Source organism: Melanostigma gelatinosum (assembly GCF_949748355.1).
Source record: "Melanostigma gelatinosum genome assembly, chromosome: 12".
NCBI lineage: Eukaryota > Metazoa > Chordata > Actinopteri > Perciformes > Zoarcidae > Melanostigma > Melanostigma gelatinosum.
Window position 1 is genome coordinate 14,349,927 of NC_136645.1, and position 12,404 is coordinate 14,362,330.

The 12,404-nt window shown below is 41.1% G+C and overlaps 1 protein-coding gene and 1 pseudogene across 3 annotated transcripts; one reads left to right on the forward strand and one right to left on the reverse strand.

Moving 5' to 3' along the window:
• Positions 1-249: 249 nt before the first annotated feature.
• LOC306785738 (dual specificity protein phosphatase 13A-like) lies at positions 250-1,035 on the reverse strand (annotated as a pseudogene). Its single transcript has 3 exons — positions 821-1,035; positions 550-746; positions 250-458 (listed from the first exon to the last, which is right to left on the reverse strand). The product of its transcript is annotated as a dual specificity protein phosphatase 13A-like (transcript).
• Positions 1,036-1,246: 211 nt separating this feature from the next.
• Positions 1,247-9,823, forward strand: LOC306786250 (sphingomyelin synthase-related protein 1-like). 2 transcript variants are annotated; one of them, XM_079280964.1, is made up of 6 exons: positions 1,247-1,340; positions 6,040-6,639; positions 6,745-6,840; positions 6,965-7,082; positions 7,246-7,396; positions 8,229-9,823. In XM_079280964.1, the coding sequence occupies exons 2-6, from the start codon at positions 6,044-6,046 to the stop codon at positions 8,531-8,533; spliced, it is 1,266 nt and encodes a 421-aa protein (XP_079137090.1). In that variant the 5' UTR covers positions 1,247-1,340; positions 6,040-6,043; the 3' UTR covers positions 8,534-9,823. The 2 variants fall into 2 exon arrangements, with proteins under 2 accessions (XP_079137090.1, XP_079137089.1); XM_079280963.1 differs by lacking the exon at positions 1,247-1,340 and adding an exon at positions 1,739-1,855.
• The last annotated feature ends 2,581 nt before the right edge of the window (positions 9,824-12,404 follow it).

A 12,404-nucleotide genomic window follows, 5' to 3' on the forward strand; every position in this document is an offset into this window, starting at 1 on the left:
TTAATGTTGCTGTTGCATTGATTGGTCTGTTCAGCGATGCCAAAGGAAAAGACAGGGACTTTCTCTGTGGCCTCTGAGGTCACATCAGGAAAGGACAAGGGAGGCGAGGGGTGGACACAATTGAGCTGTTTAGTGTATACATGGTACAAATGGAGACAGTCTTACATGGTGTGAATGAGGACATTGCCTTCGGCAGACTAAGGGAGAACAAGTCTATGGATTTATTACGGGGTTGCTCGTCGCTTTGTTTTATTTAGCCTCATTCGACCCTTCGCCCTGCAGCCTTCGGGCCAGGGCTATAAGCTGTCGCAGGAAGCCTCTGTTTGGGAAAATCCAGCGTTTCTGTTGCACACAGCGTGTAGAGGACAGAAGACTGAGCTGGTGATGAATCATCAGGTAGGCTAGGACCAACGCAGCCGAGCGACTCACGGCCACAGCACAGTGCACAAACACCTTCCCTGGACGTCACGAAAGAGACAAAACAAAGACGGTGAAGATGCAGGTAACCCCACAGTAATACTGGAAAACATGTGTGGCAGCTTACGGCACCTCCTGATGTCAAAGCCTGGTGGATGAACTCAGCAGCAGGGTGGGAAAAAAGGTGAAAGGTCAAATGTTCGGTACGGTATCTCACCGTGGTTCTATAAAAGTCATCACTGCCCTTACAGCACAGCTTTCCATGCGCTGCGTTCAGCACATGAGTGATGCCCAGCTGCCAGAGCCCCAGCCTGTCATGAGACATAGACCTGACACAAATACCACACTTGATGCACAATTCAGATGCATATTGATAAACCTAAATGAGGCTCAGGATACTCACATGTCCCCCAGATACAGGTTGGGCCACACCTCACCTCCGTGGCGACAGGAGCGGGGTGCTGAATGCAAAACCTCCTCCAGCTCCTGGAGAGACGGAGTCGTCCACGTCCTCTTTGAGTCCTCTTCCTCCTCTTCTGGGTCTGTGTTGCTGGCGGTTCTCTGCTCAGAGTCTCGTCCGTCACATCTCACCTCAGAGAACAGTTGTGTGTCTGTCATTCCCAAGTTTAAATGGTGTAAAACCACTGTTATTTCCTTGCTTTTTCCTTACCACCTTTTTTTTTTAAATGCAGAGAAACATAACTTGTGAACTGATCCGAGTTGTACCCAAACATGGCCAGCAGGTGTCAGTGGCGCTTTCAGCAGCCCCGCATGAGCTCACCAGCTCTTCTTTACTGGTGTTGTTTATGATTGTCTCTTCCTGTTCGGTGTTTCTTAGTTGTCAGAAGCATGTTGGCCATGAAATACCCCCAGAGAGACAGCTCATCTACACCCTCTGCCAGCACAGTGACAGTGGATTGATGGTAAGAGAGGCGACTATTATCTTTTAAAGTTAGTTTGAAACTACTACATCTACTTCCTGTGACTTGTTTGTTCTCATTTGTGCCTTTGCTTTTTGTTCAAGCATAGAAAGTAGTGTCTAAACTTTTCCACACCAACATAGAGATGTGACTGAATCGCTCAGAGTTAATCTCATGGTGAAATGTAGCAGTCTGGTGTGTCTTTGTGATGCTGTGGTCAACAGACTATGAGCCCTTTGTCAAATTGTCTCTCTCTCTCTCACACACACACACACACACACACACACACACACACACACACACACACACACACACACACACTGAAGGTCTTTCTCTCTCACAGCTGTGTCACTGCTCACTGGCTCACACTGTAAGCCAGCTAAACAAGCTGACATGGCACTTGTGAATCCCCAAGTAAAGCCTCGGGCGGAGAAGCTGCAGGATGTTGCCAGTAAAATCTAAATGCCAGTTAAAAATAACTTACTTCTCTGTGAGGGAACACGGCAGCAGCTACCCAGGTGAGGTGCTTTAGGTTTCAGTCATAAGTATGTGATATTGATCAGCGGATTAGCTGAATTTGACTGCCCTGTATGGATCCCTCTCTCGCAGTCAGCCACTGTATGATCTGCATCTTTGAGGGTATACAACGAACTTAAGTTGGTGTGATGATCTTTGGGAAGTGACTGAGGAAAGCTCATTTCCTGCTGCTTTTGAAACCGTGTGTTGCAATCAATGATGTGATGTCATATTATGTGTGGCTGTTGATTCAAACTCCCTAGAAAATACGAGTAATGTGGGAAACATTCATTGATAATTCATCTCAAATACATTCAAGTGAGTTACAGTAAAAAAGTGTTTCACTTAACTCGTATAGAAATCTTTAACTTAAGACGAGAATAAAATGTTTGACGATATTTCAGCTGATGTTTTTTTGTCTTGTATCGCAAAACTGACAATGTTTTGAATCGAGCTGAAGCAGTTGATCAGTTTAGCAGATTAACAGATAATTGTTGAAGTCGTTTTTTCATTTGATGGTTCAAGCTTTTGAAATATGAGGATTATAGTTTTTTTTGTTCCAGCTTTAGTGAAGATTCGCTGCTTTTCTTGTTTTACTTAACAGTAAAATTTATGTTTTGGGCTGTTGGTTTGACAAAAAAATGCAGCTTTGGGATGTGAATTCATCACAAGATCAAACATTTAATCATTTTGTATTTAAAAATCATTAGTTGCAGCGCTAATATTTGAGTAGTTTCCAGATCCAGTAAGTCATCACAGAGGAGACCTAGTCTGTAATTCTGCTTACACAATTACTGAAACTGTTCAGATGAGCAGCTGTAAAATGACTGACTCTCATCATAGTAGTATTCATTGATAAGTGCAGCACCTCCCTACAAACCAAGGGCTGTCTCATGTATTACTGATAGCTGAAAGCTGCTTACTTGGATGATTTTAAGTCTGTATCTGCTGTACAGTCAGCATGTAGACGGTTGCTCACGTTCAACAGTTGAGTCGTGTTGGAGACCTTTGGAGCAGTCGGGAGGACACGGTGACCAGAACTGTGGTGAGCTTATCATCAGCGGTGCAAAGGGCAAAAACGAGGAAAGGAAGAGTGTTTGATTAGCACCTTAGTCTGTCTGTGGGAGAGGAACTCTGTTTTGTGGATGGTTCGTGACTCACTGCTTTTTAATAGTTTTATTATTGTTGGAATGCTGTTAAGCATTCCAACTATTGTTATCCTGTTTCTTTATTCCACTATTTCTTCCGTCCCCCGTTTCGTCGCAACGCTTCTTCTTCTTCATTTTTTAAGCTACAGAAACCGTTCAACTATCAAAATGTTCAGCTCCTTCAGCTCATGTCTGCTATGACTTTTTTCTATTTCTAACCTTTAAACTTTTTGAATTATTAAGCTTTTAGCAATTTATTTTTGAATGGGATCTCTATGGAGAATATTTACAAATCCTCTTAAACTTCTTCAACTTTCAAATCCTTCAACTTCCTCATACTTTCAGCTACAGACACCATTTCAACTTTCAAATGTTGAGAAAACCCTCAACTATTGCCAACATGATTCAGCTTTTTGATATCTTTTAAACTTTTTGAACTGCAGCAATTTAACTTTTATGATTTTTCAGCCCTTTTCTGACTTTATAATGGGTGTGTATTGCGCAGAGTGCGTGATGTCACCGCTAGAGTGAAGAGCAGCTTGAGATTCTTGTGAAAAAAACATTTGTATTTTGCCACTGTGTCCACAATCTTCACTCTTCATGCATAATTTCTGGATGTAGAAGTAGCTAATATTGTCCTTGTCATAGAAAAATTACTGTGGAATCTCACAGATTTCCACATTTGACACGGAAGCCATTAATTGAGAGTAAAACCAACTTTCTGCTCCATAGAGACCAATGTTAAATTTTGCTTCAAAAACATCTTCCACAGAACACGGTACCCCATTTCTAGATCGCCAGTTAAGCCACATTTTTTACACTACAGACACAATTTTTACTGAATCTGTTCTTCAACTCATCCTTCCCCTCAATTATTAATATCGGAGCAATAGGAGCTACGGTTATGGGAGTTTTGATGATTTGTTTGAGAGGTGTTTTCCTGTTTTATCTCCATGAAATGGCTTCAGGCACACAGGTGTTTGCGATTGAGCCAATTAGTGATGTTGATAAACACACAGACTCACAGACACACGCGCACATACACTCCTCTCTCTCTCTCTCTCTCTCTGTGTCTCTCATACAGTCATTCAGGTCTTAGGGATCTTTAGAGGTCTTTCCCCCTCCTCCACCCCCCACCCCCCCACACACACACACACACGCCATTTTAAAATAAAAGCCCCACAGAATGAATCCTAACTGAAATGCTTGTGATGAGCATGTCATTTAATAACCGGTTTGTGTTTATCTAACATTATGATTCTGTCTCCTCTCCCCTTCTCCCCCACACCCCATTTCAAAATAAAAGCCCCAGAGAGTGAATTCTAACTGAACTGCTTGTGATGAAGCCTGCCATTTAATAACCTCTGTTTATGTGTCAAACATGATGATTATGTCTCCTCTCCCCCTCCCTCCCCCACCCAGTCCCACCCTTTCAAAATAAAAGCGTCATGGATTAACTGTATTTAAACGTTTCGCTCAAAATTAGGCTTTTTTGTTGAAATAATGAATGCTCTTACTAATACTGCGACAACTACTACTACTGCTGCTAATATTTCTAGTGTTACCACTACTACTACAACTTTTGCTGTTGCTACTATTACTACTACTGCTACTGCTATTACTGCTACCATAAATATTATTACTACCACTACTGCTATTACTACCACTACCACTACTATTATTACTGATACCACAACTGCTAATACTGCTATTCCTGCTACTACCATTACTAATAACCAGTACTAATACTACTACAGCTATTAGTACGACTGCTGATACTACTACTTCTACTACTTCTTCTAATTACAAATACTTCAACAACAACTTCTACTGCTACTACAAATATCACTACTGCTACAACTAGTACTTATTCAAATGCTACTCATACTTATACTGCGAATAATACTTCTACTACTACTACAACAAATATCACTACTGCTGGAATTCTTTTAAGCTACAGAAACTGTTCGAATATCAAAATGTTCAGCTCTTTCAGGAGAGGGGTGACATAACTTCATATTTGTAATCTTTCAACTTTTTTGAATTATTCAGCTTTTTGCAATTTTTTAAAAATTGGATATCTATTTTCAGCAATGTTTTTGAGATTCATTTCAGCTTTCAGCATTCCAACGCATTTTCAGCAGGAAATGCATTTTCTAGTTATTATTATTATTATTATTATGAAATATCACTGATGGAACAGAGTTCACACTCGGGATGGTTGAATTCCTGTTAGTTTGTCTTGGTTTGAGCCTGCTTTATGTGGATCAGGGTGTCATACTTATACTGAAAGTCAATGCTCTGCAGTTCACAGACCTGAACACAGATGCCGGGTCAGTCAAGTCAAATAAGTGCTCAAACAAGCAAGCTTGAACAACAGATGCTTGCAGCTTGTGCTTGAAAAATCACTACGATTATTGATTGATTATCAGAATTGCAGATACATTTCAACTAATCCTTTCGTCTCCAATATATTGCAGATTTTATAACTTTTGGACTGTTTGATGAAGACATAATTTGAAGATGTCATCTTGGTCTTTAGAAAAATGGGATTGATTTGATATTCTCTGACTTTTAATAGACCAGTCAAAGAATTGATTAATTGAGTCGTGGCCCTAATTCATAAAAAAATGGCCCTAATGAAAAAAATATAGCATCAATCAAATACAAAGGAAGTATTTGGCCTTTGAAATGAAGAATAAATTAATTGTAAAAATGTATTAAACAAGTACATAAGTACTAGTAGACTGAACAATTTAGTCACTGTTGAGCAATTATGTACATTTTCCACATGCTGGTAATAAATATTGTATTGTCGTGGCCCTAATTCAAAGGGTAAATTGTCGTGATCAAAATAATGCAAATTGAATAGAAATGTAAATTACTTTCAGACAGTTTTTCATCCAAACAGCAAACTGGCAATGACACAGACAGTGAGGTGAAAACACAGTGTCGGAAGAAGTCGTGCTCCTTCATCAGATTGATTTATCTTCCTCGAGCCCTACATGACCTAACACTGTACATGTCTGTTCCTGCAGTGGCATGGCAACATCAGTGGACAGCGTGAGCTCCTGGAGCTGTAAGCAGGTGGCCCGGTGGCTGCAGGCGGAAGGTTTCGGGGAGTATGTGGAGTTATTGTGCGAGCAGCACCGCCTGGACGGCCCCAGCCTGCTGGCTCTGACTGAGGCCGACCTGCGCGGGCCTCCGCTGGGCCTCTCTGTGCTCGGAGACATCAAGAGGCTGATCATAGCCCTCTGTCGGCTCCAGAGACAGAACCAGACCCAGCTGGAGGAGCTCGGTCTCCCCGCTGGGCTCTCGCTGGAGGCCACAGGGGACGAGTGGAGCTGTGACGGAGACGACAGGAGGTACAACGGAGGTAATCGCTTGAGTAACGGCACTGAGCTGAGGTTGAGGAACGGCGACAGATCTGGATACGATTCTGTGTGTCATACACACTCCAACGGGAGGCATAGGCGGCACCTGGCTGGCAGATTGGACCCAGAGGTGTGGAAGACAATCATCAGTTCCATATATGTCTTTTTTGTGTTTGGATTCACTTCTTTTGTCATGGTCATCGTACATGAGCGTGTCCCGGACATGAGGACGTACCCACCGCTGCCTGATATATTTCTGGACAGGTATAAATGCATGTTGAACAGACTCCATAGTTCATTTACACTCGTACTCCCCTGCACTCGTATCTAATCTGCACACTGATACACGTGTTTTTGTCCTCTTGACAGTGTTCCCAGAATCCCTTGGGCTTTTGCAATGGCTGAAGCCTGTGGCCTCATCCTGTGTTACATGTGTCTGCTGGTCCTGCTCCTCCACAAACACAGGTAGTCCAACCGTTCCTGATGCACTCTGCACACATCGCCGCTAAAATACACCGACCATCTGAATGCATGCAGGTTAAGAAGTGCTGTGCAAGGAACACTTTGTGAATGTTTGTCTCTTTTTCAGGTCCATTATCTTCAGACGGCTGTGCTCTCTGATGGGAACTGTGTTTTTGCTTCGTTGTTGCACCATGTTTGTCACCTCGCTCTCTGTTCCCGGGCAGCACCTGAAGTGTGCCAGCAAGGTGGGAAGCACTCGTGAGAATATTTGCTAAATTCTTGTTGCTTTTGGCAATGTTGCAGTTTATTCTTGACTCGGCGTTCCCGCTGTGATAACTGATGAACGGCTGCCAGTGTGATTCGCGGCGTGACTGATAACTGTTGTTGTTGTATTTTTTTGTTCCCCAGACGTACGGTGATTCCTGGGGAAAGATCCAGAGGGCGCTGCTGATCTGGAGTGGAGGTGGGATGACGCTGACGGGCGTCCAAACGTGTGGCGACTACATGTTCAGTGGACACACTGTTGTCATCACATTGCTCAACTTTTTTGTGACTGAATGTGAGTGTGAACTCTTTTGTTTTCCTTCAAAATGTTTGACTTTAGAGTATTTCAGTTCAATTAAATTAAATTTGATTCGCATAGCCCAATATCACAAATCACAAATTCGCCTCAGAGGACTTTACAGTGTGTACGACATACGACATCCTCTGTCTTTTCTTAATGTCAACTAATCCCATGAAGATCAAAACAGATAATGTTTCAGTCCTTCTCTCAGTACTTTCTAACTTCCTTTTTTTTGTCCGTGACTCTCAGATCCAAGCCCAGTGGTTCTGTATTGGAAGGATGCTTTAAAAATTGGTCGCACATTTCTTTTCAAAAAAGGCTCAGTCATTTCCATAAACAGCTGGGCACTGTAGTGTTTAATAAGCATTTGTCAAACACGAGTAAATAGTGTGTTTATTGGGGACTATTTTCAGAATAAAGGTACATTTACAGTAGCACAGTGATCGACTCAAAATAAACAGTACCCATGTTCATTATAATGCAGGAACATGTCACCCAGTGCAACAATGTGGCTCACTGATGTGTTTTTAATAGGCTTTGGACGACACAAAGGAATACGCTTTGAATACCCTGGGTACTGTTGTATTTAATGAGTAAATTGTGCGTTTGCTGGGGACTACTTTCAGCCATGGATTACTACGCATTTGCTGTGCAAGTCAGTATTTACAGCAGCAGGATGGTGTAGATGAGATTGTTTCAACATAACTTGCAGTGCTTGTGTTCAGCTTCCATGTTTATGCGACATCAAGCTTTTGGGGATTTGCTGACGATAAGAAAAATGTAAACATCTGTATATTTATCCTTAAATGATTCCTGTCAATTGCAGACACTCCACGGACCTGGAATCTGATTCACACCATCTCCTGGGTGTTAAACCTGTTTGGGATTTTCTTCATCCTGGCGGCTCACGAGCACTACTCCATCGACGTGTTCATCGCCTTCTACATCACCACTCGCCTCTTCCTCTACTACCACACATTAGCCAACACACGGGCCTTCCAGCAGAGCCGGAGGGCGCGCATTTGGTTCCCCATGTTCTCCTTCTTTGAGTGCAATGTGAACGGACCGGTCCCCAACCAGTATCACTGGCCCTTCAACAAACCTGCCTTCATGAAATCTCTGATTGGATAGAGGAAGCTGCAATCTACATGGACTGTAATACTAAAGACTGAATGAGAAACTACACTTGAGATGCTGCTTCTTATCTCTGGGTGGTTATACGTTTATTACGTGGGAGACGATTTTTTTATTTTTTTGTTTACTAATTCCGAAAGTCAGATGACAAAGTGAATACCGGTAAGTGTATTTCCCAAAATGTTGAACAATTCCTTTGAATTCAATTTTACAGTACCACCATCAGAAACAAGAAATGGGGTTTGTTATGGGGCACAGGTGCGGATCATTTTCTTGTAGATTTATTTGCCTTTGATTAATAATTTCTGTTGTTCATGTTCCACTTTGGAGATGTTTAAGTTTCCCTGGTTTGGGTTGTTCGTCTCCCTCAACATCTGCAGTAGAAAACTGATACGGCTTCACACGGCTGCAATGATGTTTGATACTGTAGTTTTGCTGCAAAGAGATTCAACACCTGGTTGAGTAACTACTAACAAAAGAGGCAGTTGTTTCTTTTGATGTGCAAGCGGAAAAGCACTTCCTGTTCTCTGCTGAAAGAGCTCCGTTTTATTCACTCTTTCTTTCTTTCATTTGCACTTTATAAGGTGAACTCTACAGCTTTGTTGTGTTTGGTAATGTCACCATTGGGATCGTGTAGCTCCCTACATGTACTCAACCAAATATCAAAACACTTATTGTAATATTCACTTTTGTCATTCAGCCCTTAGTATAACAATGTTTTTATCCTAATTTGATGCTGTGTTGTGTTTTTTTTACTAATCGTTAATTATAAAATGAGTAAAGAAATGTGTAGAGATGGATTTTGTTGAAGCTTTGTTGTCCACAGTTTTCCTCTGTTGCACAGTATAAACTGGCTTTTTGGACAACAAAAGTTCCAAAGTATATTGTTTACTACGGCATGGTTGCTCCAAACTACGGTAAAATCTTTTTAATAATTGTTTACAATGTGTGGCTTTATTTGCAATGCAAGTGATCTATCGCTGCCTTTTGGCTCAGCAGTAAATGTTTACAGACAGTTTTTAAATTTGAGACTGTTTTCTTGGTTGCTTTTTCAATGATGTAATTATTTTTGCATTTGTTGAATAAAGTCAATTAAAAATATTATTAGAAAAATCCGGATTTTATTTTTGTAAAACTCGACACAGTATCTATGGGTGGAAGTCATTCACTGAGGTGTGCCCTTAATATCAACATGCTTCTCTTACCCACCTTAAAACAAATAGTTGATAACGGTCACACTGCTGTTCAAATATTATCAATAAAGATATGCAGGGGTGCATAAGGGTGCACGCCTAAGTATAAAGCCTCCATTAGAGAGTTCTCACTCAGATCAGCTTCCTGTTCACCGGCTCACATCACGTACCATCTGAGGATGGTACGTCATTTAAACCTTGCAATTAGGGAAGCTATGAAAATGTATTATTCATTTCAGGTCTTGTATTGTGGTTAAACTTTTTTTTTTAAATAAAATAAATGCTGTACAGATGTAAATATTGATGGCTATATTTTACGACCAATAATTCATTCAAATTGGAGTGCACTGCTGACCTTTACGGTTACCTTTAAATTCCTGCAGGATTCAATTTTAATCCCACTGGTAAAAGATAAATCAGCAAGTAAAGTCAGATAAGGTACATTACCAAATAATGTCAATGGTGATTACACTTCACATAATGATTATTACACACTTGTAAATACTGAAGATAAATACTGAAGATACAAATAATTGAAGTGATCTAAAATACTTTCTTTTTTTTTTTTTTTACAAATCTTTTGACAATAAAGATAAAACCTAAAAACCTGCTTGACTCTGTTTCTTCTTGCCTGCTTTCTGTCGCTGTAGCACCTACAGCAGGTGTCATTTTCGGCATGTAATTGAATAAAACCACCACTGTGTGACAGCAGAGCCCAATGCTCAAAGGTCTCTGGCACACAAAGGTCTCTTACAGCCCAACTCTAGTGGAGCAACAGCCGCCTGTTGTCGCTGACAGAAACGTTGTGGCGGTTGTGATGTTCAGCTCCTTCTCCAACTCTCATCTCTGTGCATTGACATCTGTCCAGAGCGTCGCTTCCTCTGTCATCTTGGCATCACAGACACTCCGTCAGCGAACCCACCACGTGAGTGCTCTTTTGACCGACAGTAATTATCTATAACGCACAATAATGATCTTTGTCATTGTCTTTTTTTAGTTAATCAATTATAAAATCAATGCTACAGTATGTTGTTAAAGCTACATTCCGCTTGCAGCTTTTTTTGTCCACAGATATGCATGTAGACTGTATTCCTGAAAATGTTTTTGAATGATGCATTGAAACAATAGCAACCTGCAGAACATTTTTTTCTGACAATATGCATCCAATTTCAGCAGGTGAACTGAAAAAGAAAAACATACATAATATAATAATATAATGCAGTCATGTTTAATGTATATTGTGGAAAGCCGGTCTCCTGACAGCATTCATAATGATAATGTCTCGGGAGGTATCACCCACTGTTCCTGGCACATAATGAGGCTCGGGTCGTCATTTCAGGTGGGGAACACAACACCGTCTGTTAAGCTGCTCCTCCACTCGCAGGAAGCAAGAAAATAGTTTCTGAATAGTTTCATCAACTGGGTGTGTTGGATATGACTGCAAAATTAATTCCAGGGATTCCAGTAAGTGGTAATATTCACTGGTGGTCGGGTGTAAAGCTGTAATAAAAAGGGAAAATATGTTTTTGAGAAATCACACCATAAAAACAGTAATCTTTTAAGATACACATATTATAGGAATTTTGCACAGTGACTATAGCATACTATAGTGTTTAGAGGTTAGACTTTCTCTTTGATTTCCTTTCAAGCACATATGTGCAGGCTGTCTCCTTGTGATTTCTATTTTCCCACATATTTATTGATAGTATAATTGTCTAATTCATGACAAGCAAATCCTCTTGTCACACCCTCCAGGATTGCTCAAATTGGATCTACAGTACAGACCATGACATTAGGTCACGAAGTTTCCAAATCTAAAAGGAAACTTGTGTGAAATGCAATGGTGCAGTCACAAAAAGACCATCTTAACATGCCATGGTATTGCTACAGAGAATATTTGATGGATAAAGAATAAGTGAAATTGTCATGCAGTGTGACGAAATGCTTTATCAAGAAACTACCACAAAGACAAAAATATTGACAATGTAGGTTCGTAAATGAAAATGCATTGGTGGACAGCACGACTGCTCTCAGAAAAATACAGAAGACAGAATCAATGTGAGCCTGGTTCAAGAAAAATCAGCCAGTCTCTCTGCACTGTCGGGGGCACTGTCATTATTTTCTTTGAGATGGAGGACACTTCTCTGAGGTGGAAAAGAAGAATATGATGGACAGAGCAGAGTGGTGCCAGGTCATGGTGTTCCTTGTCCTGCAGAGATTGTGTTTCGGAAAGGGGACAATAATGATAACACAGCTACTTTTTGGATGTGCCTCCCAGTGTCACATCATTGCAACATGTTCAGGTTCATAATTGCTTACTAATGGGACAGTTCTCTTTTTTCTCCTGCTGGTGTTCATGATTCCTCTGCTCTGTTGCAGCTGTTTTATTACATCTGGTTACCGGTGACATTGCACTTGCCTTTCCACCATGAACAAAGGGTGATCAATGCTGTACCACCCTGCCTGCAGCTCACTCAACACACTGACAGAGTTGGTTAGCAATGATGCAGTGTGAAGTGGCTGATAGCTAAGTGTGTGTGTGCCGTTGATGGAAAATGACAGGTTCATTTTCTTCGCGATGCTGGTTTTCACAGCACATGGCAGAGGTTTCAGGGGCGAGAGCTGGAATCCATTTTTAGGATTCTGACAATGCCATGCCCTTTCACTCCGTGACA

Coding starts and splice junctions, on each gene's coding strand:
- LOC306786250 (XM_079280963.1), top strand. CDS start 1,800: ATGCCAGTTAAAAATAACTTACTTCTCTGTGAGGGAACACGGCAGCAG. Junction 1,856..6,039: donor ACACGGCAGCAGCTACCCAG/GTGAGGTGCTTT, acceptor CTGTTCCTGCAG/TGGCATGGCAACATCAGTGG. Junction 6,841..6,964: donor CTGCTCCTCCACAAACACAG/GTAGTCCAACCG, acceptor TCTCTTTTTCAG/GTCCATTATCTTCAGACGGC.